The following is a 26,597-nucleotide window of genomic DNA, read 5'->3' on the forward strand; positions in this document are numbered from 1 at the left end:
AACACTCTTGATGTATCTAGAACATTCCTTTCTCTACCTTGGGTAGCTCTACTCATTTTTCAGCTCATGGGTCATTTCCTTAATTCTTTCCTGACCCTCTTCTCCTTTGTGACTATACAGATTTCTACCACAGCACTCATGCACAGTCTTCAGTATCCAGTGGGTCTTTTGTTTGATGAGTAAAATATTTGAGACAGGTTTCTACTCTCAGTGGTGTGCTGGAGGCAGCCTGTTCTGCTTGGGAGAGCTGATTGTTGGTATCTCTTCCCAACTCAAGTGTTTGCTGATATCATTGGCCATAGTGGGAGAATGTACAGTATGGAAATTGGCAAATGTTACAGATCAGATCACTTATTTTTTTCCTTTGGAAAGCTAGTTGTTAACAACTTATCAGTACACCACTGGTAGCAGTGTACCACAAAATTCTGACCTTTTTTTTTTTTTTTGGCAATTAAATTTATATATGCATGTATATATCTTAAAACAAATCTTTCTGAAGGTTTTACTATGAAAAACAGCAGGCTTCTGTTCCCCCTACTCATTTCCTTTTTCCTGGAGACAACTTTTGGTCTTTTTGCTGAGTTATTTCAGTTTTTTGTTTGTTTGTTTGTATTTTAAAGAGAGAAAGAGGGACTGGATGAGCAGTAGAGGGAGAGAATCTCAAGCAGGCTCCATAGCCAGCATAGTCCGACATGGGACTCAATTTCTCAACTCTGAGATCATGACCTGAGCTGAAATCAGGTCGGACTTTCAACCAACTGAACCATCCAGGTACCCCCTTGAGTAGTTCAGCCATTTACCTCCCCGTGTATACATAATAACATGCATATTACTACTTCTTCAGTTTTTAGTTTTAGTCATTATCAATAGATTTCCCACAATGGAAGATGAGGATTTAGCTTTCCTTTCTCTCCCTCTTCCCTCTTTTCCTTCCTATCCCTCATCCTTTCTATATTGTTACAGCATGATTTTGGTCAATAGCTGTTTATTACGATTACATAAATTGTATTTCATATTGTGTACATAGTGAGCTGTGATGCCATTTCCTTTCATGTGCAAATTTTTATTTATTTATTTTAAAGTTTATGTATTTATTTTGAGAGAGTGCACAAATGGGGGAGGGGCAGAGAGAGAGAGAGAGAGAGAGAGAGAGAATCCCAAGCAGGCTCTGTGCTGTCAGCATGGAGCCCAACACGGGGCTTGAACTCAAGATCATGACTTGAGCTGAAATCAAGAGCTGGATGCTTAACTGACTGAGTGACTGAGCCACCCAGGTGTCCCTCAGGTACAACGGTTTTTTTTTTTATATACATTTTTTTTTTTTTTTTAAATTTTTGGGACAGAGAGAGACAGAGCATGAACGGGGGAGGGGCAGAGAGAGAGGGAGACACAGAATCGGAAACAGGCTCCAGGCTCTGAGCCATCAGCCCAGAGCCTGACGCGGGGCTCGAACTCACGGACCGCGAGATCGTGACCTGGCTGAAGTCGGACGCTTAACCGACTGCGCCACCCAGGCGCCCCACAACGGTTTTTTTTTTTTAGTTTATTTATTTATTTTTGAGAGAGACAGACACAGTGTGAGTGGGGGAGGGACAGAGAGAGAGGGAGAGAGAGAATCTCAAGCAGGCTCTGCACTGTCAGCACAGAGCTGACGTAGGGCTTGAACTCACAAACCATGAGATCATGACCTGAGCTGAAACCAAGTCTGATGCTTCACTGACTGAACCACCCAGGTGGCCACCCCCTACAACTTTTTAAACAGAGTTCATAACTGTTTTGTTTTTGTTAGATAGTTTTCTATGCTATTACTAATTCAACCCAAACTTTTAGCCAGTTGTCTAAATCTTTCAAGATGTTTATATGTATTTGGTATTTTATCATTTTCATCTCCCTAAGTTTTTTGTGGATTCCACTCTGGGCTAACTGCTCCCTTTATGCTTCATGCATAGTTGTCATTTTTGGATCTGCCTTCAGTATCATGCTATGTATTCTTTTTGCTTTTTCAGAGTTGTATCTTTTGTATTTTGTATCTTTGGTTTATTCTTCATTTGGTGGAACACATCTAGAAAAAACACACTTGGGGCACCTGGGTGGCTCAGTCAGTTAAGGGTCTGACTTCGGCTCAGGTCATGATCTCACGGTTCGTGAATTCAAGCAGCGCACTGGGCCCTCTGCTGTCAGCACAGCCTTCTTGGGATCCTCTGTCACCCTCTCTATCCCTCCCCCACTCACTCTCTCTCTCTCAAAAATAAATAAACATTAAAAAATTTTTCTAGGAAAAAAAGAAAAATCACATTTAACATTTTGCTTGGGTGTAGAATTCTAGGTTGAAATTAGTTTCCCTTCAGAATTTTGAAGGCATTGTTCTATTTTCTTCTAGTTTCCAATGTTGCTACGGATAAGTCCAAAGCCATTCTGGTTCCTGATTGGTTATATAGCACCTATTACTTTCTCTTTGTAACTTTATAGCATGCTTTGTCTCCAGTGTTTTGAAAACTCAAAATGACCTAGATTTTTACCCATTGTGCTGGGCACTTGGTAGGCCTTTTCATTCTGTAAATTTACCTCTCTGTGGGGCATTTTCCTATATATTTTTTTTTTTTTAAATTTTTTTTTTTTTTTTAACGTTTATTTATTTTTGGGACAGAGAGAGACAGAGCATGAACGGGGAGGGGCAGAGAGAGAGGGAGACACAGAATCGGAAACAGGCTCCAGGCTCCGAGCCATCAGCCCAGAGCCTGACGCAGGGCTCGAACTCACGGACCGCGAGATCGTGACCTGGCTGAAGTCGGACGCCTAACCGACTGCGCCACCCAGGCGCCCCCCTATATTATTTCTTAAATAATTTCCTCCTCTGATGTCTGAACTCTCTCTCTGTCTCTCTTTTTTTTTAGAGAATTCGTATTCAGATGTTAAACATCCTGAACTGGTCCTCTCATTTCCTTATCGTTTCTCTTCTATGTTCTATCTCTTTATCTTTTTGCTCTACTTTCTGGGAAATGTCAATTTTATCTTCTAATTCTTTTATTGGGGTTTTCCTTTTGTTATCATAGTTTTAATTTCTTAGAGTTCTTTTTTTGTTCTTTGAAATGACAGGTTGTTTGAAAGTATTTTTCTCTCCCTGCAATCTGTTTCTTCTAAGTTGCTTTTTTGTAACTGATTTGTGAATCTTTCATGATAGGCTTTCTTTAGATCTCTGGTAATCTTTGGTTATCTCTTCATCTTTAGGGGAGGATTGTAAAAAAGCTGACTGGAAGCTCTAAGCACATGAACGGAATTTGTCATCCATAATTTTCACTGCAGGGTGATTTGACTGGGCTGTTAGAAATCCCTGATGTAAATAAATTTAGTTTTTCTTCTTGGGGCTAGTCAGAATCTCCAGAGGAGATTCTTCCAAAACTCCTGACTGATGCGTTAGGCCTGGTTGCCAGGGTTTGGGAGTCAAGTCGGGAAGTGGGCTTGGGGGAGAACAGATCTTAGTGGCCAATATCCCTATGGTCTCCAATTTTCCTGGTTTATTATGGTACTTCCTCCCTCAATCCTATTACTTCCATTAGTCCCTCTTCCTAAAGAGTAAAGGCTTAACCTTTAGCTATGTCCCTACATAGCTTCTCTCTCCAAAATGCTTTCCCCAACCTCTCACTGGCACCTATGAGAGGTATTTCAGCTTTCACTGAAATTGAGGTCTTCCCTCATCCTTCTCTCCTATTAGTTCCTGGACAGAGAAATCAACAGATGTCGGAGCTAGAATCAAGGCTTTAGAATCAGCTCTTTTAGGTTAATCCAGCCTTGTGGTTTTCAAAATTTGCTTTATACATCTGCTTCACATCCCCTAGGAAGGACAAGTGCACCTTCCCCACTGTATTACAAACACCTGTGATTTTATCAGTTATAAATATTGAGTTTCTGCATAATACTTATTTATTTAAAATGTTTCTTTTTTGAGAGTGCGTGCATGAGTGGGGGTGGGCAGAGAGAGAGAGAGAGAGAGAGAGAGAGAAAGAGAGAGAATGAGCATCCCAAGCAGACTCCTTGTTGTCAGCCCAGAGCCCAGTATGGGGTTCAATCTCACCAACCGTGAGATCATGACCTGGACCAAAATCAAGAGTTGGACACTTAACCGACTGAGCCACCCAGGTACTCCTGCATAAGATTTATTTTAACAAAAAATTCCCTTTCTAAAAAGTCTGAAAGCCATTGCTTTGGTAATACCCCTCCTCTCTTCCACCACCTGTGTTCGCATTATATACAGGAAAAACCTGAGGACCATACAGAGGAAGAATCTTACTAAATATATCATTTCAAGTCTTCTTACTGCAGTTCAGGCTGTTCGTAAACCAAGATTTTAGAACACTTTAAAGGGTCTCAAAATGGGGGAAGACTCTCCATAACTTGTAACAAAGAAGCTCTCTTTTAAAAATGGTGCATGGCTTAAATGTCCACTCCTCCTAGTCCCCTGCCTTCTTCAGGGCTGCTCTGAGACACTGAGATAAGGGAAGATGACTATTACACATTGGTACAGTGTCATTCTAGTACTGCCAGAGGCTCACTACTGTGGCCATCCCATCAAGTAGCACATCAAAGCAAGGGAAGGCAGCCTCTCTCAGGACCACAATTGGAATAAGTATGGAAAAGTCGCCAGAAACGTTTTCAGAGACCATGTCTTTATTGAGCCAAAAGCAATGACTCAAAGGGCCTAGGCACTATTCTTTCCTTCGCCTTTTCCCTCTTCTTCCCTTCCTCAAGCTGAGCCCTTTTTTAGGCTGCACTGGCCCCCAAAACCTCCCAGGGATACCAGGAGCCTTTTGCCTTAAGTGGGCACAAGTGGAAACATACCCTTCCTCCACAGTGACTGAGTTCATGAGAAGGCAATTGGTGATAGTCACTCTATCTCTTAGGACACAGGATGAACCAATGACTGAGTGCTTAATGGATGACTTCTCTCCAACTTGCGTATCTGGCCCAATGAGGCTGTCAACTCCAACCTGCAAAAGGCAAATATAAAACCTTGTCCATCCATCTCAACCAACTGCAAATCAACTCCTCAGATCCTTTGAGTTGGGGTCTAATGCAATCTTTCCCCAGAGACACCTCAGCCAAGGGGTAAGTATTTCTTAGGGCACAAGGTCACATAATACCTCTGAGATCAACTCAAACTTACACACAGGCATTTGTGTATATAAATGTGTTCTCTTGAAGAGAGTGCTCAAATCAGTGTAAGAAGAGGGACAGAGATGGAAGGCTCTTGTGTCTGAGTCCCAAGACCCATAATGGACCTTCCTTACAGAATCTGTATGGCTGAGGTCAGCACCTGTCCAGGTAGTCTTGAATTGTCTGGGCTAGATGATGATATTTGAGAACCAGAACCCAGCTGGGATTTTCCTGGGACTAATGAGTTTCAGGGCTTGAGAAGCCCAATCCATCGTCTCAAGGACATACTTCATTCAGCACACACAGAGACTGTCCCATACCTGCCCTGCCCAAGCTAGCACTTACCAGGTGTTTGCTGACAATCTGGGCTGATGAATGAACCAGTGATTCTTCTGGACAGAGAACTGATAGCAATTTGGGCACCTTGAGGAAAGAGGTTTGGTTACTAAAGACAGACCAGAAAATACCTGAGAACACCTTAGGTAGAACTCAACACCCAGTTAGAGATGTAGGGAGTTTTTAGCCACAGCTTTCCTGTTTGGGTGAGGCAGAGCAGGAGGCTGCTTCATTTCCCCTAGGACAAGGATTGTTTATGCAGCAAATTTCAGATGGTCTTATTCTTAGTTTCCTAGCTGAGAATCTCCTCCTTAAAAGTAATGCCATGTCCCTCAACTGGGAGGTGCTAAGACAAGCCTTCAAGAAGCACTTGGGAGAGGCCTACTGAGAGCAAGGAGGATTCTGAGTCCTGACCATAGTCATCCCAGGTTCCTGCTCCCCTCCTAGACCAGTGTGGCCATGCATAAAGTGAGAGTTAATATTAGACAATTCCATAATCAGGACAGTTCCTGAGAAGGCATCTATGGCCTTCACCAGCCAAAATAAAATGTTGAAGGTGTTCACACTATTCTCTCTTCAATATGAGAAAACTGAGAAGGCTACAAATATGAATTTTAACTCTGGACCTGTTAGGAACGTGCAAGTAGTGTGTCTATCTGTCATTCTCCGGCATGAGCAGAATGCTGGTCAGAGCACTATGTGTGGTGGCCACAGTGGCTGAAGGACACCTTGCCAGGACTGGCTACACCGGCAATGTGAAGGCTAATACCTCAGCCCCTATCCCCGGGATCTCCTTCTTCTATTATACTTCAACCAAGGCTGTTCAGACCTGTCTACTGCACAGCTCCTGTTGGTACTTCATAGGACACTTCCCTAGTCTCAGGCTATCCATGGACCTGCTTTCAGACTAGCTTGACAGAATCTAGTCATAGAACTGAAGAATGAGAACTAAAAGTCAAATTAAGGAAGGTTTCTAATAGCTCTGATTCTAAGTGGGGGCTGACTTTACTGAGGACTGCCCTGGGTAAACATGGGACTAGGTATGATTTCTCATAAACTCTCTGGCTTGGATTCTCCTGGATCTACAACCAATCCAGGGTGAAGCCAGCTTGAGGCCTGGGGCTGGGACTATACACATTATATAGTGTGGGTCCTGAAGATTCCTGAGCCAAGTTTTCTTTAGGGACTAAATTCTTTTTTTTTTTTTTTTTTTTTTAATTTTTAACATTTATTCATTTTTGAGAGTGAGAGAGACAGAGCATGAGTGGGGGAGGGGCAGAGAGAGAGGGAGACACAGAATCCGAAGCAGGCTCCAGGCTCTGAGCTGTCAGCACAGGGCCTCACGCGGGGCTTGAACTCACGGACTGCGAGATCATGACCAGAGCTGAAGTTGTACGCTCAACTGACTGAGCCACCCAGGCACCCCATAGGGACTAAATTCTAATCCCAATTTTCAACAGTATCTTTTATTATCCTACTCGACACGCCCCCCTCCCCCCACCCCCAGCTTATACCTGCACTGATAGTTTTGACAGAGTTCTACCAGAAACTGCATCAACAGCTAATCTTTTCATCATCTTATCTCCGTTGTCCTTGAATGCCACCCCAGTATAGTTCCCTCAGTCATCTATCTTTTCCTCTTCTCATTTCAACCCTTTCCTTTTCATGTTTCCTTTTCATGGTCTCATCATCCCTCCCTCCTAAAACCTTCTTCCTGTACCTGTATACAACAAAGAGTCTCCCACCCCCCACCCCCATCTTTGGTCTCTTCATTGTTTCATGACTTCACCCCTTGCTTTAACCTTTTAAAGCAATGCTTCCTCTGCAACAGAAGCTGCTCATTCTCCATATATCACAAACTTCAGGGTTAAAAGGAGGAGTTAGTTCTCTAATGCTGTTTCCAGACACTTCCCTCTCATAGACATTCCTTCTCTGAGGCTCTACCATCTGACTACTCGATATTCTATTCTTTTACCTTCTTAGGAACGTCTCCTCTCTGTGCCTATGTTTACTTCATCACAGTACTGATTACACCGTATTTATCAGCTTGTTTATGAAGTACTGCAGATATCCCATGCCTAGCAGAACAAAAGAAAACTTCTGAACCCAGAGGCCAAAGTTAGCCTTTCTGAGAATCTCAGCCCTCCTTTGGAACCAGAGGCTCTACCGCTATGGACTAGGCTCTCTGCTTCCCCTTTTGCTGTAACTGGGTACCCCAATGCTATCCCCTGACATGACAGGTCTTGCTCAACCTTGGGAATGAGAGGGATTCTGAACAAGTCACTGGGACTAATGAAGAAGTGAGGCACCCACGATTTCTATTCTTTTTTTTTTTTTTTTTAATGTTTATTTATTTTTGAGAGAGAGAAAGAGAGAGTCAGAGTGGGAGCTGGGGAAGGATCAGAGAGAGGGAGACACAGAACCTGAAGCAGGCTCCAGGCTCTGAGCTGTCTGCACAGAGCCCGACATGGGGCTTGAACCCACGAACCATGAGATCATGACCTGAGCTGAAGTCGGGACACTTAACCAACTGAGCCACCCAGGCGCCCCCCCATGATTTCTATTCTAAACCCATCCTCTTACCTGTCTGTTCGCTTCCATGTAGAGTCCCAGAGTGCTTACTCGAGAGCAGAGCCCCTCTTTCATGATGTGGACATAGCAGCGCACCTGTGATTTGGACATATCTTCCCACCTGTCTCCTTGACAGACATTCCAGCAGGCATCATAGGGAGCAAAGGTCAGTGTATTGTCTTCTTTTATAAAGCTGTAAATATCTTCAGAATAAACAGAGAAAATAGAGGCTCAAGTTATGTTTTCAAAGAGATACAACTCACATCTCTCTCCCTGGAACTCAGTTATGCAGCATGGACCCTGAAGTCCCACTACAACCTGAAAGACTAAGTGAAATTAAAAGAGGCAACATGCTTTCCTGAACATCTGAAAACCCTTAAAAAGGATTACAAAAATCCTTAAAAAGAGATCCTAAAATGGGAATGCAAGCTGGTGCAGCCACTCTGGAAAACAGTATGGAGGTTCCTCAAAAAACTAAAAATAGAACTACCCTACGACCCAGCAACTGCACTACTAGGCATGTATCCACGGGATACGGGTGTGCTGTTTCGAAGGGACACATGCACCCCCATGTTTATAGCAACACTATCAACAATAGCCAAAGTATGGAAAAAGCCCAAATGTCTACTGATGGATGAATGGATAAAGAGAATGTGGTATATATCTACAATGGCGTATTACTCAGCAATCAAAAAGAATGAAATCTTGCCGTTTGCAACTACGTGGATGGAACTGAAGGGTATTATGCTAAGTGAAATTAGTCAGAGAAAGATGAAAATCATATGACTTCACTCATAGGAGGACTTTAAGAGACAAAACAGATGAACATAAGGGAAGGGAAATGAGAATAATGTAAAAACAGGGAGGGGAACAAAGCAGAAGAGACTCATAAATATGGAGAACAAACTGAGGGTTACTGGCGGGGTTGTAGGAGGGGGGATGGGCTAAATGGGTAAGGGGCACTAAGGAATCTACTCCTGAAATCATTGTTGCACTATATGCTAACTAATTTGGATGTAAATTAAAACAAAACAAAACAAAACAAAACAGAGGTCCTAAAAGCAAGTTTGACCAATAACCAAGTACTACTAGGGAAAAATGCAATAGAGGGCTCTTGTAAATCATGACATAACATAAGCAAGGGTCCAGGCTTTAGTGATCAGCCATATTGGCTTTGTGCTGCTAGCCTCTATTACCATATCTAGTAGTTGTGCTATGACAGAAATAGCACAAGACTTGGAACCTGAGTTATTTGGGCCCCAGTTTTTCAGCTCATAAAACAACCATGTAAGATCTTTTATTTTATGATAAGAAAACTGGGGCTCATCTCAGGTCATAGAGCTAATAAGAGGGAGAGTCAGATTTCAAATCCAGATCCTGATATCTTAACCATCGTGCTATATTGTCTCCATTTATTCATTTGATAAATTTGTTTTTGGAACTCTTACTATGAGCCCAGGACTGGCCAGGGACTAGGCAGGGATATGACAGCAAACAAGACAGACCTTGCCCCTACATCTTGGAAAGGAGACAGCCTGGTTGGCCTCTTGTTGAACTGTAATTGTATACTCTTTCATCTTTCTTTCTTTGACAGAAGAGACTGAGTTTAGTCAGGAGTAGGGCTGCCCAGAGCCTAGAGAACAGACGAACTAAGAAGTGGGGGGCAGAGTTTACTCAAAACAGTCTAGTGAGGAACATAGTCAAACCAGAGCTAGGAACCAGAGAACGGACTTGAGGCATGATTAGCCTGTCCCTGAAGAGCATAAGCGGCAGAGTCTGACTGAGCAAGCCTACCCAGACCTTAGGGTAGGGTGTCAGCTACCCTGTCTTCCCTGGTGGTTAGACAAGAAACTGTTGCCTTGAGACAGGCATCCTGCCCAGTTATTCTTTCCAAAGGTGCTGCTACCCCTACCTTACCGCACCAACCCAAACACTGACCTAAGGATTTCAGCTCCTTTTTCTTTAGATCCTCTTCTTTTTCTTCTTGTCCTTGCTGTGAGGAAGCTGAGGAGAACTGTTTTCTTATTAGGTATGGAATCAGTTCACTCCGGATGGAAGTGATTGATCTAGGAAGAAAAAGGGGTCAAATATGAGAAATCTGACTGTCTGGATCCTATGGGATCAGAAACTCTGTGTATGCTAGTAAAAGCCAAATTCCTTCCTGTCATGCCACCATGAGACTGACAGAGATCAAAAGTGACCTGGATTTGGTAGTTCTGGAGGAGCAGAAGATCTAAGTTCTCTATCAGCTTCAGGCTGGGGGGGGGGGGGGAGGGTAGTATTCTAAATCTAAGAATCCCTTTCCTGATTTATTCAGAAAATAGTCTTTTACAAAGTCCTATCTACCTGGTGTGTGTGCACATGTGTTTGTGTATGTGCATGTACTTTAACATAGGGCCTTGACTCTTAATTGGCAATAACCCTTGAGAAGGAAGAATGCTCTTGTCTTTTGAAAAAAGTTGTTTAAAAAACATTAAAAAACTTTCTCCATAAAGGCCTTGCATGTCTTCTGTTAATCCTAAATATCTTATATTTTTGGTTCATATTATAAACGGTGACTTTTAAACAGTTATTTTCTTCTTCTTGTTGGTTTTAGAAATTTGATTTATTCTGTATTTTAATCTTATAGCCAATTGCTTCACTAACAATCTTACTAATTCTAATAATTTATCTGTAGATTCTGACAATCATACCAACTATGAGAACACCACTTTTTTTCTTCCTTTCTAATCTGTAGATCTTTCATTTATTTTTCATGGTCTTACTATATTAGCTAAAATCTCCAATATAATGCTGACTGGAAGCACTGATCGTAGTAATCTTTACTTGTTCTTGATTTTAAAGGAAATTCTAGTATTTTATCATGTAGACTGATGATTTTTTTTTCATTATCAAAGCTACTATTTACTGATTGTCTTCTGCATGTAGATGTTGGGTTTCATGCTTTATAGCCAACAGTCCACACATGTCATAGGTTTTCTGCACATACCTTTTATGTACATAGGTTAAGGAAGTTCTCTTTTATTTCTTTTTTTTTTTTTTTAAATTTTTTTAACGTTTATTTTTGAGACAGGGAGAGACAGCATGAATGGGGGAGGGTCAGAGAGAGAGGGAGACACAGAATTTGAAACAGGCTCCAGGCTCTGAGCTGTCAGCACAGAGCCTGATGCGGGGCTTGAACTCACGGACCGTGATATCATGACGTGAGTCGAAGTCGGATGCTTAACCGACTGAGCCACCCAGGCGCCCCAGTTCTCTTTTATTTCTAACTAGCTAAAAGCTTTCATCAATGACTGGGAATTGAATTTTATTTAAAAAATTTGTTTTATGTCTATGGAGCTCAACATATTTTTTCCCTTTTAATCTGTTATGATGATGAGTTTTTAATTTTTCATTTTATTTTAGAAAGAGAGCATGTGAACAGGGAAGAGAGGCAGAGAGAGAATTTTTTTTTAAAGTTTACTTATTTATTTTGAGAAAACAGGGCTCCATCCCATGACCCTGGGATCATGACCTGAGATGAAATCAACAGTCAGCCTCTCAACTGCCCAAGTGCCCCATCATGATGAGTTTTTAAAAAAACTTTTCTAATATCAACAGGTGTATTATTCAAAGACTATATATATGATTTCTGCTCTGTACTCCCTTAGAGTAGAGGAATTACAGGTGATTCTTTCATTATTTGTGCAAATTATGAAATTTTACATTTTTAGGACATTCCTAAATTTCTTGCCTCTCATTTTTTTCTCAGCTTCTATGGTACTACTCTCCTGGTTGGATTCAGACTCTGCAAATTTAAAATTCACTCTAGGGGCGCCTGGGTGGCTTGGTTGGTTAAGCGTCCGACTTCGGCTCAGGTCATGATCTCACGGTCTATGAGTTCAAGCCCCACGTCGGGCTTTGTGCTGACAGCTCAGAGCCTGGAGCCTGTTTCAGATTCTGTGTCTCCCTCTCTCTCTGCCCCTCTCCTGTTCATGCTCTGTCTCTCTCTGTCTCAAAAATAAATAAATGTTAAAAAAAATTTTTAAAAATAAAAAATAAAAAAAAAATAAAATTCACTTTAATGACTAGGTACTTCCCATGCAGATTTCATCTTCCCATCTACTTAACAGTAGGCTTCCTCAGGACGCCTGGGTGGCTCAGCTGGTTGAGTGTCTGACTTCGGCTCACGTCATGATCTCACAGTTCGTGGGTTTAAGCCCCGCATCAGGCTCTGTGCTGACAGCTCAGAGCTTGAAGCCTGCTTCAGATTCTGTGTCTCCCCTCTCTCTGCCTCTCCCCTGCTCACACTCTGTGTCTCTTTCTCTCAAAAATAAATAAACATTAAAAAAATTAAAAAAAAAAAGAGTAGGTTTCCTTATGACAGTTGTACTTATTCACCAATGGCTATCAAGGAATTCCTCCAACAAAGTTAACTTCAATTTACTTTCATGTAATCAGATCAGTCGAGGACAGCACTTATGGAAAATCAGATCACAGATCAATGTATAGAAGAACTTTCAGAACGCCAAAAAAATTCCAGCACTATTTTTATACATTTTTGTAAGCAGTAAGCAATCTTGGCCAAGAGCTTTGGAGCTCTCCTTTATTTGGCCTTCCTGGGTCGCAGGAGACATGGTGATTCCTAGAGGGTACTGAGACAGAATGTTGGGTCTAAATGACCAGTAATCTGGAACAGGGAAGAAGGGACCTGATCCTTAGTACAATAAGTATGCTTTTGATTTATACTTAGCAAAGGAATTAAGAGCACAGAAGGGTAAGAGACCAGCACATGATTTTTAGTTTTCTCTCTCATGCGGTAAACTTGTCAGAATTTGAAATCACTGATTTATTTAGGATTTAACAAGCATCTATTAATATGCCATTTACTGCGCTAGGCCTTGGAAATATACTGTTTCTGACTTCAAAGAATTCATAATCCAGTGGACAGCAGCCTGATCATGGATTTAAAAGGAACAGTGTAGAGGGAGATGAGGTTGATCAGGTAGGCAAGGACGCCAAATCATGGAAGCCTTTTGTGGCAGTCTCTAGTCTGGACTGAGAAGCTACTGGTGATTTTTAAGCAAGAAAGTGACATAATCAGTTTTATTTCTTAGTAAGATAATTCTGGTAGCAGTGGAAATAGGCCTGATATAAGGAGACTGAAGACAGGGAGACTCTGAAAGATGAAAATGTGGTTTAATGTATAAGCAGCCCAATAAACTGCTGCTGTATACTTCACGCCCTTCCCCCACTCCCATTCAAAGAAGCTCTGCAGGCTGACATGGGACCACACAGATGGAGTACAGATAGGAAGGCAAGACAGAGGCAGAGGCTGAGGAGGGTAAGCAAAATTATGAACCCTGGAGCTACACACTTCATGGTTTTTGTCATTTTTAAAGGATCAAGTCAGACATCTTTGAAAAATTCTGTGTAAGCTGGAAGCTCTTGTATTGAATTTCAATGTGATTTTTCTCCTGATCCTTTGATGGAGATTAAAAATTTCCATATGAATACAAAGAATGAAACAACACTTACTCTTAGCTCTTTTTCTCCCTCTTTAATGCACCAAACCAGTGTGGGTAGCAAATGTTCCTTGGCCCCCTCTGGTGGAAAACAAGTCAGTTCCCTTTGAAGAAATGACAAAGCATGGACAGCTGGGGGATTTCAGAGCCATGATATTTACATTATGGGCCAAACAGAACCGTCATGGCAAGAAGCAAGTAAACAAGCCTTGGCACACAGCCCCTTAGGGCAGAGCCCTTTACGGAGATCAGACAGTGATTTAAAGAGAGGACATGAAGCAGTCCTGCCAGGTCCCACCTGCCTCTGCTGGCGCTCAGCATCAGGTCAATCCCCATAATGCAGTTAGCTCAGCAGCATTGCAGAGGACAAAATTACTCTTCCTGCTTCCTACTCAAAGTAGAGGCAGCTCAATGCTATGCCAAGAACTGGGATAGGCCACTGTGAACCTTTGTGAACATCCTGTCCTTGGGGCTGAAGATAAGCGGCTGGATCTACTGCCCTGGGCATGGGCAACCTCACAATTCCCATTCCCTCTTATACACAGCCTTCCTAGAAGGATGCCTCATCTCATGAATTATAAGCTTCCAAGAAATAAGAAATCACAAAGGAGAACAACAGATTCTGACTAGCTATAAGCAAACAACTCTACCAAATTAAGAAGACAAAAAATAGTTGCTACCAATAGGACAAAAGATTAATATCCTTAACAGATAGATAGAAGGGTTCAAAAATACTTTTAAAGAGATAAAAATTAAAACAAGATGCAATTTCTCCCTGAATCAAATCAGATTTAAAATAATTCTCATTACTGATAAGGGTGCTTTGAGACAGTTACTTTCATACAAGGGGAATCAGAGTATAAATTGGTAAAATATTTTCTGAAAAGTGGCAATACATAGAAAAAGTATTGAAGATAATGAGGGAGTGTGGAGCAAGCTGAGGGCAAAGTACAGGCTAACAGCACCCAGGTGGGATATATGTGATACTCCTTGGACACTCCTGGCTACCCAAGAACAAAGGAAAGGGGTTTAAGTGCTTACCATGGCGATATGGGAAACTACGGCACATGAAAAATTAAATTCCCTTACTCCCTATAGCCCACTGACAAGTCCTTGAAACCGGCAGAGTGACCTCCCTCTAGGAGCTCAGCTGCCTCAATGATGACACTTTGCTAGGGGCAAAAGAGAATCTTGGCTTAGCATTATCCTGACCCCCCAGGAACCTTTGAGTCTACCTTAACATATAAAAATTCCTTTGGAAACTTCCTTTATCTCAGCTACCACAAGATATATGCTGGCAATCATACTCCAAACTTATGGCCCCGTGATATACATCTGAAGGGTCTCATGGCTGAGGTTCTACCAAACGGTAATAAATGGCATTTTCCTAACAACACCTAATTTCTCAAGGTCCTGGAAACCTTGCTTCCAAAATACCTTAGAGACTCACTCTATCCCTAACCCCCTCCCAATCTGAGGTATATACTCAGTTACCTGTCACAACCCCAGTGCAGCATTTCCTGCCACGGGTCCTGTCCTTTCATAAAATCACCTTTTTTGCACCAAAGACGTCTTCAAGAATTCTTTCTTGGCTATTGGCTCCAGACCAACCCACCATCACCCCCAAAACTTCATTCATATTATTTCACCCTGTAGTTCTATTTCTATAAATCTATCCAAGGAAAACACATTATGCTCAATAAATATTTGCTGAATAAATGAATAATAATCTAATATCATATAGGCAAAACTGATTGTAAGAATGTTTTAATGAAAGGAAAATGCTCATGAATAATACTGAATAAAGAAAAAACAAGATATTTTTACAGCATGATTTCAAGTACGTATATGTATATATAAAAATAAACAAAATAATGGAAAGAAATACACTAAAATGTTGTCAGTTATTACACAGTAGAATTATGGGTAATATTTTCTTTTTATATTTTTTGAATTTTCCAAATTCCACAGTCATAGGCCATTCCTTATGTCTTCTTCCCTTACTTTCTGTGCTATCACTCTCTTGATCTGTTCCCATTTCTCTCGGTTTCTCCTAAAATATTTGGTGTTTCTCGGTATTTTTCTTTTTGCCCTCTGATTGTTCTCATGCTATTCGTCTCCCTGAGGCAGATTATCGCTTACTGGCTTCTTTGTTGCTCATTCCCAAATGTGAACCCATAGCCAAGACCTCCCTCCTTTACTTTAGTCCCACATTTCCAGCTGTCTGATGGACCATGCCATTTAGATGACCCACAGATAACTTAAACTCAATGTCTAAAACTGCACCCATCATCATCCCAAACCTCCCTCACCGACACTGCTTATCTTGCTCAGTGACATGAAGCTTCATTTAGCCACGCAAGCTAGAGATCTAGTTACCAGACTTTTCCTTCTTCCTTCTTCACATAACCATTCACCAAACATTGCTGATTTTTATGCCCTAAATCTCTTTCAATAACTGTCAACTCCTCTCCATCTCTACTGCCACCATCTAGCCTAAGCCACTGTTATTCACTTGGATTCCTTCAATGCTTTTAATTGGTCTTACACCCTCCGGTCTTACCTTTTGAACTCTGTCCTTCATATTGTAGACAGAATACTCTCTCTAAAATATAATCTGATCATGTCTCTTCTTCCTTCTATCCACCCCTGGATATTGTGGTTTTTATTAAAGTACAGATCTGATCTTATCTCCTTAGGGTGTGTTCACTTTGTGAAAATTTATTGAGCCTTAAGATCGCTCTCAAATCTCTCTTCTTGGAAGCCTTTCATAACACTTGTAGGCTTCTATACTCTCACAGCAAAGACAATTATATAACATTTTTTAATCCATATCATTAAAAATTTTTTTTAAGTTTTTTTTTGAGAGAAAGAGTGCGTGCAAGTGGGGAGCAAGGGGGCAGAGAGAGAGAATCCCAAGCAGGCTCCGCACTGTCAGCACAGTGCCCAATGTGGGGCTCAAACTCACGTACCGTGAGATCATGACCTGAGCTGAGATCAAGAGTCAGATGCTTGGGGCGCCTGGGTGGCGCAGTCGGTTAAGCGTCCGACTTCAGCCAGGTCACGATCTCGCGGTCCGTGGGTTCGAGCCCCGCGTCGGGCTCTGGGCTGATGGCTCGGAGCCTGGAGCCTGTTTCCGATTCTGTGTCTCCCTCTCTCTCTGCCCCTCCCCCGTTCATGCTCTGTCTCTCTCTGTCCCAAAAATAAATAAAAACGTTCAAAAAAAAAAAAAAAAAAAAAAGAGTCAGATGGTTAACCAACTGAGCCACCCAGGCGCCCCAAATCCCTATCACTTTGGAGTGTTATACTAAGAAATTAATACATATCATCTCAAATTCTTACAGCAATTCTCATGGTAGGTACTATTGTCCTTATTTTTATAAGTGAGATAATCAGGGCTTAGAAAGACTAAGATCTTTTTTAAAGTTAATACAGCTTTTATAGTTGGCAGAGCCGAAACTTACTCCATATCTATCCCAAAGCCCATGACTCTTTCCACTATACTATATTAACTAGTACTCTGTTTCCTGCAACCATAGTACTTTCCACAGGATTTATAATTTTTTGCTCATTGTCTTTACAAATAGTAAGTGCTAAATAAATATTTATTTGAATAAATATTTCTGAATGAATGTGTAAACAACTGAGTGTCAACCCCCTAGGCTAGAGAGCTGGGAATAATTTCTTCTTCTAATTTTTGGATATAGAAAGTAGAGCTTTCCTGATTTGGAATTGTAATAAACTCTAAATATGTTTCTCTATTACTAATATTACTACCAGTAAAAATCCAACATTTGAGGGGCACCTGAGTGGCTCAGTTGGTTAAGTGTCCAACTTTGGCTCAGGTCATGATCTCACAGTTCATGGGCTCCACATTGGGCTCTGTGCTGACAGCTTGGAGCCTGGAGCCTGCTTTGGATTCAGTGTCTCCCTCTCTCTCCCCCTCCCCTACTCACACTCTCTCAAAAATGAATAAATGTTAAAAAAAAAATTAAAAAATCCAACATTTGAAAAAATACATAATTATTAGTTCTGATGAAGTCTGATATTTTTAGCATTTTTGCCTTGATTTCTGATTGGGTCCTCCTTGTGGCTACAAGCTTCCAGGGAAGGCCTAAAAATGATGTCCATGGCAAAGGGAAATATTTAGCTACTTTTGCATTTTGTTTTTGTAAGCAAATCAAAAGAGACTTAAAATCCTCTAAGCGTCCTCCACCTCAAGTCAGTCCTTCAAAATATTAATTAGGAAAGAGGTAGAAGAGGAAACGTACTTTTATAGGGCCAGGAACTCAAGTTTGCAGAGCAGAATTTTTTTTTTTTTTATATTTTTATTTATTTTTGAGAGAGAGAGAGAGCGAGGGAGGGGCTCTCTGATGCAGGGCTCGAACACCTGAACTGTGAGACCATGAACTGAGCTAAGTCAGATGCTTAACCGACGGAGGCACCCTTGCAGGGCAGAATATTAAGGGCTTGGGTTTTCTTGCCTCTTTTCTCATCTCTTGCAGAGGAGCTATAATTGGGAAGGTAAGGTGATTGCGAAGTTAACCCATGCTTTCTTCTCAGGCTTCTTTTTCTTTTTTTCTTTTTGCCTTCAAAGTAAATAGATATATATGGAATAGTAAACAGGACATTATTTTGGATTAAAAGGTACTGATTTTAGTTAAAGCTAGGCACTTGGTATACATACAGTATTCTGTGATACCCTTTTCCTCTTTTTTTTTTTTTAATGTTGATTTATTTTTGAGAAAGAGAGAGAGCGAGCGAGTGCTCAGAGGAGGGGCAGAGAGAGAGGAAGAGAATCCAAAGCAGGCTCCAAGTTGTCAGAGCAGAGGCCGACGTGGGGTTCAAACACACAAACTGAGATCATGACCTGAGCCACCCAGGTGCCACTACCCTTTTCCTTTTTAACAAAAATACTGAAAACTTCTATGAGAGTAAATTTTCAATGTTGGTGCTATGGCTTGAGAAAGAAAAACATGTTCACATCCTACAGGCTGGAAAGACTGTTTAGGCTTATGTCAATCCAATAAACACTCAAAGAATATATTTGGGTATTTACTAAATGTTTGAGTTCAAGAAAAACTTATGATAAGGAGCACCTCGGTGGCTCAGTCGGCTAAGCATCTGACTCTTGATTTTTGCTCAGGTCATGATCTGAAAATAAACAGATATTTAAAAAATAAAAATAATTATGGTAAGTCTAACTCACTGTTTCAGAATTTAAAAACAACTTTTTGGGGGCACCTGGGTGGCTCAGTAGGTTAAGCCTCTGACTCCTGATTTCGGCTCAGGTCATAATCTCACGGTCATGAGATTGAGCTCTGTGTTGAGGGCTCCACTCAGCATGAAGCCTGCTTGGGATTCTCTCTCTCCTTCTCTCTCTGCCCCTCCCCTGCTCTCTCTCTTTCAAAAACAAAAGAAAACAAAAAAACATTAAAAAAATTCCAGACTTGAAGGTATATTACAAAGCTATAGTCATCAAGACAGTATGGTACTGGCACAAAAAGAGACACATAGATCAATGGAACAGAACAGAAAACCCAGAAATGGACCCACAACTGTACGGTCAACTAATCTTTGACAAAGCAGGGAAAAATACCCAATGGGAAAGGATAGTCCCCTCAATAAATGGTGTTGGGAAAACTGGACAGCAACATGCGGATGAAACCTGACCACTTTCTTATATTATGCACCAAAATAAACTCAAAATGGATGAAAGACCTAAATGTGAGACAGGAAAACATCAAAATCTTTGAGTAGAACACAGGCAGCAACCTCTTTGACTTAGCCATAGTGAATTCTTACTAAACACATAGGTAGAGGCAAGGGAAACTAAAACAAAAATAACTATTGGGACTTTATCAAGATAAAAAGCTTCTGCACAGTGAAGGAAACAATCAACAAAACTAAAAGGCAGCCTACAGAATGGGAGAAGAAATTTGTAAATGACATAGCTGATAAAGGGTTAGTATCTAAAATCTATAAAGAACTTATTAAACTCAACACCCCAAACACAAGTAATCCAGTTAAGAAACAGGCAGAAGACATGAATACATTTTTCCAAAGAAGACGTCCAGAGGGCTAACAGACTCATGAAAAGATGCTCAACATCACTCATCATCAGGGAAATACAAATCAAAATCACGATGAGATACCACCTCACACCTGTCAGAATGGCTAAAATTAACAACACAGGAAATAGCAGCTGTTGGTGAGGATGTGGAGAAATGGGAGCCCTCTTGCACTGTTGGTGAGAATGCAAACTGATTGTAGCCACTGTGGAAAACAGTGTGGAGGTTCCTTAAAAAGTTAAAAACAGAACTACCCTATGACTCAGCAACTGCACTATTAGATATTTACCCAAAGGATACAAAAATACAGATTCAAAGGGATACCTGCACCCTGATGTTTATAGCAGCATTATCAACAGTAGCCAAACTATGGAAAGAGCCCAGGTGTCCACGGATTGATGAATGGATAAAGAAGATGTGGTATATATACACAATGGAATGTTACTCAGCCATCAAAAAGAATTAAATCTTGCCATTTGCAATGATATGGATGGAGCCAGAGTGTATTATGCTAAGTGAAATAAGTCAGAGAAAGATAAATACCGTGTGATTTCATTCATAGGTGGAATTTAAGAAACAAAAACATAGGGGAAGGCAAAAAGAGAGACAGAGAGGGAAGCAAACCGTAAGAGACTCTTAACAATAGAGAACAGAGTTGACAGAAGGAGGTGAGTAGGGGAGGGGCTAAATGGGTGATGGGTATTAAAGAGGGCACTTGTTGTGATTAGCACTGGGTGTTGTATGTAAGTGATGAATCACTGGGTTCTATTCCTGAGTTCAGTATTACACTGTATGTTAACTGACTGGAATTTAAATAAAAATTGAGAAGAAAAAAATAGATAGTATAAGGACCATGTAATAGCATAAAAAAGGTAAATAAAATGTAGAATGCAAACTATAAAAAATTTTTTTTGAGTTCTTACTGTGCACCAACTATTGCTCTCAGCTCTTTACAAGTATTTTTCACAAGAATCATAAACGTCAAGTATTATTATTCCCAATTTTTATTTTAAAAAAAAAATTTTTTTTTTCAACGTTTATTTATTTTTGGGACAGAGAGAGACAGAGCATGAACGGGAGAGGGGCAGAGAGAGAGGGAGACACAGAATCGGAAACAGGCTCCAGGCTCCGAGCCATCAGCCCAGAGCCTGACGCGGGGCTCGAACTCACGGACCGCGAGATTGTGACCTGGCTGAAGTCGGACGCTTAACCGACTGCGCCACCCAGGCGCCCCTATTATTCCCAATTTTTAGATGAGAAAAGTAAGGTTCAGAAAGGTAAACACGTATCAAGATCACACAGCTCAGTTACTAAACTTCTCTTGTCAAAGAGAGTGCAGGTTTTCTTTTCTCCCCAGTTTACCTTATAGCTTTTCTACTTGGTCAGCTATAGAAATCCTCATCTCTGCTTCCACTACTGAAAAATCACATTACTTCTGCTGATGATGTGAGATGTGAGCTATCATCACATCTCTTTTCATCCCATTTACCAAGCATATACTGAATGTGTTAGCAATCCCGGTAGGTATCTAATCTCCAAAGAATTTGGATTGAAGACATTAACATGTAAACAGCTAAAAAAAACACAACTGAACAAAAAACACAGGGCAGAATATGTTGACTTTCATAGGTGAAAGACAGAAGATTGCCAAAGTGTCTTTCTGAAAGTTGTGTCTACCTGGTTTACTTCTACCCTCCCATCCCTAAAGGAGTCATCATTTCATAACCAGATAATTATAAACGCCTCTTAATTACCTTGAAGGAGACTCTTTCCCATCCAGCACGGTCTATGTTCCCTTGCCAGGTTGTACTGTTGCTCCTTCCAAAAGGGACTATTCTGTTTGAAGATTTGTAACTCCCTGCTAAACTTTTTTTTTTTTTAATTTAATTTTTAAAAATTTACATCCAAATGAGTTAGCATATAGTGCAACAATCATTTCAGGAGTAGATTCTTTAGTGCCCCTTACCCATTTAGCCCATCCCCCTTCTTACAACCCCTCAGTTTCTTCTCCATATTTATGAGTCTCTTCTGCTTTGTCCCCCTCCCTGTTTTTATATTATTTTTGTTTCCCTTCCCTTATGTTCAACTGTTTTATCTCTTAAAGTCCTCATATGAGTGAAGTCATATGATTTTCGTCTTTCTCTGACTAATTTCACTTAGCATAATGCCCTCCAGTTCCATCCACGTAATTGCAAATGGCAAGATTTCATTCTTTTTGATTGCCGAGTAATACGCCATTGTAGATATATATACACATACCACTTTTCTTTATCCATTCATCCATCGATGGACATTTGGGCTCTTTCCATACTTTGGCTATTGTTGATAGTGCTGCTATAAACATGGGGGTGCATGTGTCCCCTCGAAACAGCATACCTGTATCCCGTGGATAAATGCCTAGTAGTGCAATTGCTGGGTCGTAGGGTAGTTCTATTTTTAGTTTTTTGAGGAACCTCCATACTGTTTTCCGGAGTGGCTGCACCAGCTTGCATTCCCAACTCCCTGCTAAGCTTTCAAAGCCTTGTACATGCTGCTTCCACCAACCTATTCAACCCCGTCTCCCACACCTTTGAGATAAGGCCTCCACTATTCCAGCCAGGAATAAAGAATCTCTCGAGTACCATTCTAATTTGTCCTGTGTGCCTTTGTACTTTTCCTAATATATTGAAATATATCACTTTTCAGTATAATGCTTTTAATCCCAACGAATCTGACAGGTGAAGGGTAGATGATGGGGATAAAGAGATAAGGGTGTTTTAACAGATCTTGAGATGGGGGTGGCAGTTTGAGCTGAGACTGTATCATGCTCTATTGGAACGGGCTCTGGGAAAGTCCCATTTGGCAGAGCTTCTGGCCAGGAGCCACAGAATCACCAAATTAAGGCTTGTCCTCAGGGCACATACCACTGGAGTACACTTGCCAGGTGTGGGAACAGCTAACTGGTGGCCAGATGAATTACAAAGGAGCTACTGCAGCTAGGGTGAAGCTAACTTTGGTGCAAAACTGTCTGCATATCCAGACATCAAAAGCTAAAATCCCATTTGGTAGTATTAAGGAGCACTGTTTGTTGTTGTTGTTGTTATTGTTTTAAGGTGTGATAATGGTATTGAGGTATTTGTTTAAAAGATAAAGACTTTATATTTTACATATACATGTTCAGATATTTATAGATAATAACAATTCAAATAATTACAGATGAAATTACAAAATCATAATGACCTGCTTTAAAATAATCTGGCATGCCAGTGGAGAGATGGGTGGTGACATATATAAAACAACATTGGCCATGAATTGATAATTGTTGAAGCTGTGTGATGGACACATGGGATTTCATTTCATTATTGTCTCTACTTCTGCATTCCTGTGAAGTTTTCCATAGTAAATATTTATTTTTTTTTTTTAAATTTTTTTTTCAACGTTTATTTATTTTTGCGACAGAGAGAGACAGAGCATGAACGGGGGAGGGGCAGAGAGAGAGGGAGACACAGAATCGGAAACAGGCTCCAGGCTCCGAGCCATCAGCCCAGAGCCTGACGCGGGGCTCGAACTCACGGACCGCGAGATCGTGACCTGGCTGAAGTCGGACGCTTAACCGACTGCGCCACCCAGGCGCCCCTCCATAGTAAATATTTAAAAAAGAAATCATAATTTCCACTACTAGTGCATCCTCTTTCAACATATCAAGGCCAGGGCCTACTTCAAGACAGGGCCTCATTTTCACTTGAGAATAAAAAACAAGCCCTTAGGGGCGCCTGGGTGGCTCAGTCAGTTAAGCTTCTGACTTTGGCTCAAGTCATGAGCTCACCGTTTGTGGGTTCGAGCCACACGTCAGGCTCTGTGTTGACAGCTGAGCCTGGAACCTGCTTCGAATTCTGTGTTTCCCTCTCTCTCTCTGCACCCCCCCTGCTTGTGCTCTGTCTCTCAAAAATAAATAAAGGTTAAAAAATTAAAGAAACAAAAAACCAAAAAAACAACCAAGCCCTTAAAGGCCAAGAGTTAACTTCATTTTTGTAATATATATAGCCCAGACTGGTGACTGGAAAACAGGTCCTGAATCAATAATCAATGACTAATTTTGGCAGCATGTCCCTTGCTATTTAATATTTTTATTTTTATTTATTTTTAAAGTTTTATTTATTTTGAGAGAGAGAGAAAGAGAGAGCGCATGTGAGCGTGAGCATGTGCAGGGGAGGGACAGAGAGAGGGAGAGAGAGAATCCCAACCAGGGTCCACACTGTCATTGCGGAGTCCGATGTGGGACTCAAACCCATGAACTGTGAGATCATGATCTAAGCCGAAACCAAGGGCCAGACACTTAACTGACTGAGCCACTCAGGTGCCCCAAGTCTCTTTGCTATTTAAAAAACAAAGCTCTGCAATCTACTGTGGAGCTTAGGCTGTAAATTTCCTGAGGGCAGGGCCTATGTCTGCTTATTTACCATTGGTCCCACAGTTGATCTAACACAATGCCTGCCTCATAACAGGTGCTTAATAAATATTTGTTGATTGAATGATCAAACACAATAATAAGTTAGAGGGGAGCAAGGCAACAGTGTCCTAAGTGGGGAAATAGAGAAACGACAATCCCTGACAAAGTTTTCTAGGAATCCAAATGATTTCTTTTACCATTGGTTCTAAATGGGTATTCCTGTAGAGGTTTACCAGGTGTTGTGGGGGTAAGGGTTAGGAAGCAAGAAATATACTGGGCACGGAGGAACAATTCCCCTTCCCCTTAATATTCCTATATATATCCAAGTCTATCAGCCAAAAGCATGCTAGTGTTTAAACTCAGGTTCTCAGACTTTCTTCCTCAGCTGGTCTGAGGGAACTTGGTGCTGTGGTACTAGCCCACTTGCTTTCCAGTCCACCAGTGCTATTCAAGGCAGAAACTTATCCCGCAGCCATCAAGGGAGACAAGCTGCTCCTCTCCTCCTCTTAAATCTTTTCCTACCTGTTCCTCTGAGGACTCTAAGTGCATTTACTATAAAAAATCTTTGAGATCAACCTCAGAGGAGTTTTTTTCCCTGGAAACCTAAGTCCTGTGATCTGCCAGATATAGTCTGTGGAGAGTATTTAAGGACCATAGTTCTATACTCAAAGGAAAATCAGAAAAAGTACCAAATTTGGTTTTTCTTCATTCATAAACATTCACCCAGTGAGATGGACTTTTCCAAAATTGGAGGGAAACTTGTTTTTTTCTCCACTCTTCTTAGCTAAGTCTCTGAAACTTTGCTAAGAGGGCCCATCTGTAGGATAATTGCCTAGGGGAAGGATACCTGCTTGGAGACAAATAGCACTAGAGCTAGGGAGCTCAATCTTGCAGAAGGAAGAAGAACCCGGAACTATGCAGAAAGAGGCACCATATGTTATGATTAGTTTTACAAAAATATTCTGTTGGCTTATTGTAACACTGGCCCCCCAAATACAAGCAGGGACTCTGTGATACAGACAAAAATAACAGTATGCTAATAACACAATTTTATTTTTAAAACAAAGGCGAGAATCAACTATTATTTATATAAGCAAGTTATCTAACATTATCAGGGTTTAAAACTGTTAACTAAGAATCAAGGTAGTTTACACACTGTGAGTTTGACTCTACCTCCCTCTTCCTTACTTATTTTCCATTAGGAAGTCCACAACGTATTTTTTCAAGCAGTAGAGATGGGCATCCACAAGGCCTGTGTGGAAATGTATTCTAGGGTGCCTGCAAAAACAATAAGAGAGAAAGGGTTCACAATCAAGTAACGTGGTTCTATCCTATTATTAGGTAGTAGGCATTAAAAAGTTTATAAGCGTGGGGCACCTGGGTGGCTCAGTCTGTTGAGCATCCGACTTAAGCTCAGGTCATGATCTCACGGTCCGTGAGTTCGAGCCCTGCGTTGGGCTCTATGCTGACAGCTCAGAGCCTGGAGCCTGCTTCGGATTCTGTGTCTCCCTCTCTCTCTGACCCTCCCCCGTTCATGCTCTGTCTCTCTCTGTCTCAAAAATAAATAAACATTTAAAAAAAATTTAAAGGGGCACCTGGGTGGCTCAGTCGGTTAAGCGTCCGACTTTGGCTTAGGTCATGATCTCACAGTTTGTGGGTTCAAGCCCCGCGTCAGGCTCTGTGCTGACAGCTCGGAGCCTGGAGCCTGCTTCGGATTCTGTGTCTCCCTCCCTCTCTGCCCCACCCCTGCTCACACTCTATCTCTCTCTGTCTCTCAAAAATAAGTAAATATAAAAAAAAATTTTTAAAAGTTTATAAGGGTCAGAGCCATGCTGCTCACACCCTACTCTGGCCAACATGGTGAATACTAGCTCTACTCCTACCATAGAAAAGGTCTTCTCTTTATAGAAACTCTATCTCACACTTTATGAGGCCTTTAGGTGAACTATCAAATCACTGACAAGTCACCTTCTTCTATCACAAATTCCAACTCACAATTCTTATGATTAACATTTTCTTGCTTTTACTCCAACTGCCCCACTTTCTGCAGGCCATATTTCAGCCATGCTTTCTTCATGATCTGGTATGTATTATTCCATTTCCACAGAAAATGAAGTAAAATTCTGTGAATACTCCCTAACTCCCTACTCTTATGTATTCATCAGGACTTTCCCCAGATATACTTCCTCCAGGAAACCTTTACTGACAACTCAAGTTCCTGCTCCCACAGCACTTGGTGCCCATCTCTATCAGTTAAGTTATCATCCAGTAAGGTAACAGCTTCCTTACTTGGCTCTCTCTCCCAACAGACTGGAAGTTCCCTGAGGGCAGAGATTTATCTTTTTTTTTTTTTTCCAGAGATTTATCTTTATACCCTTACCATTTAGCATTGTACCTCACACAGTGTATTTAATAAACAGCTGTTGAATAAACAAATGAATAAATTAGGTCAGATTAAGGTATTTGTTTAGTTGCTGTCTATTTTAGTTTGACGTTTTGGTTTGAGCCTTAAGAAATGCCATGCTTATAATGTCC

General features: G+C 41.1%; 1 protein-coding gene across 2 annotated transcripts in view; it reads right to left on the reverse strand.

Moving 5' to 3' along the window:
* Nucleotides 1-26,597, reverse strand: part of EIF2B3 (eukaryotic translation initiation factor 2B subunit gamma) — a 123,448-nt gene that overhangs the window by 17,288 nt on the left and 79,563 nt on the right. The window contains exons 6-10 of one of the 2 annotated variants that reach the window (XM_030325747.1): nucleotides 25,251-25,340; nucleotides 9,997-10,124; nucleotides 8,071-8,261; nucleotides 5,497-5,574; nucleotides 4,837-4,985 (exon numbers count right to left, since the gene is read on the reverse strand). In XM_030325747.1, the coding sequence (XP_030181607.1) occupies nucleotides 4,837-4,985; nucleotides 5,497-5,574; nucleotides 8,071-8,261; nucleotides 9,997-10,124; nucleotides 25,251-25,340 (636 nt within the window). The remainder of the gene's footprint in view (nucleotides 1-4,836; nucleotides 4,986-5,496; nucleotides 5,575-8,070; nucleotides 8,262-9,996; nucleotides 10,125-25,250; nucleotides 25,341-26,597) is intronic. The other variant, XM_030325748.1, reaches the window with a different exon arrangement.

This window comes from Lynx canadensis, chromosome C1, assembly GCF_007474595.2.
Source record: "Lynx canadensis isolate LIC74 chromosome C1, mLynCan4.pri.v2, whole genome shotgun sequence".
Taxonomy (NCBI): domain Eukaryota; kingdom Metazoa; phylum Chordata; class Mammalia; order Carnivora; family Felidae; genus Lynx; species Lynx canadensis.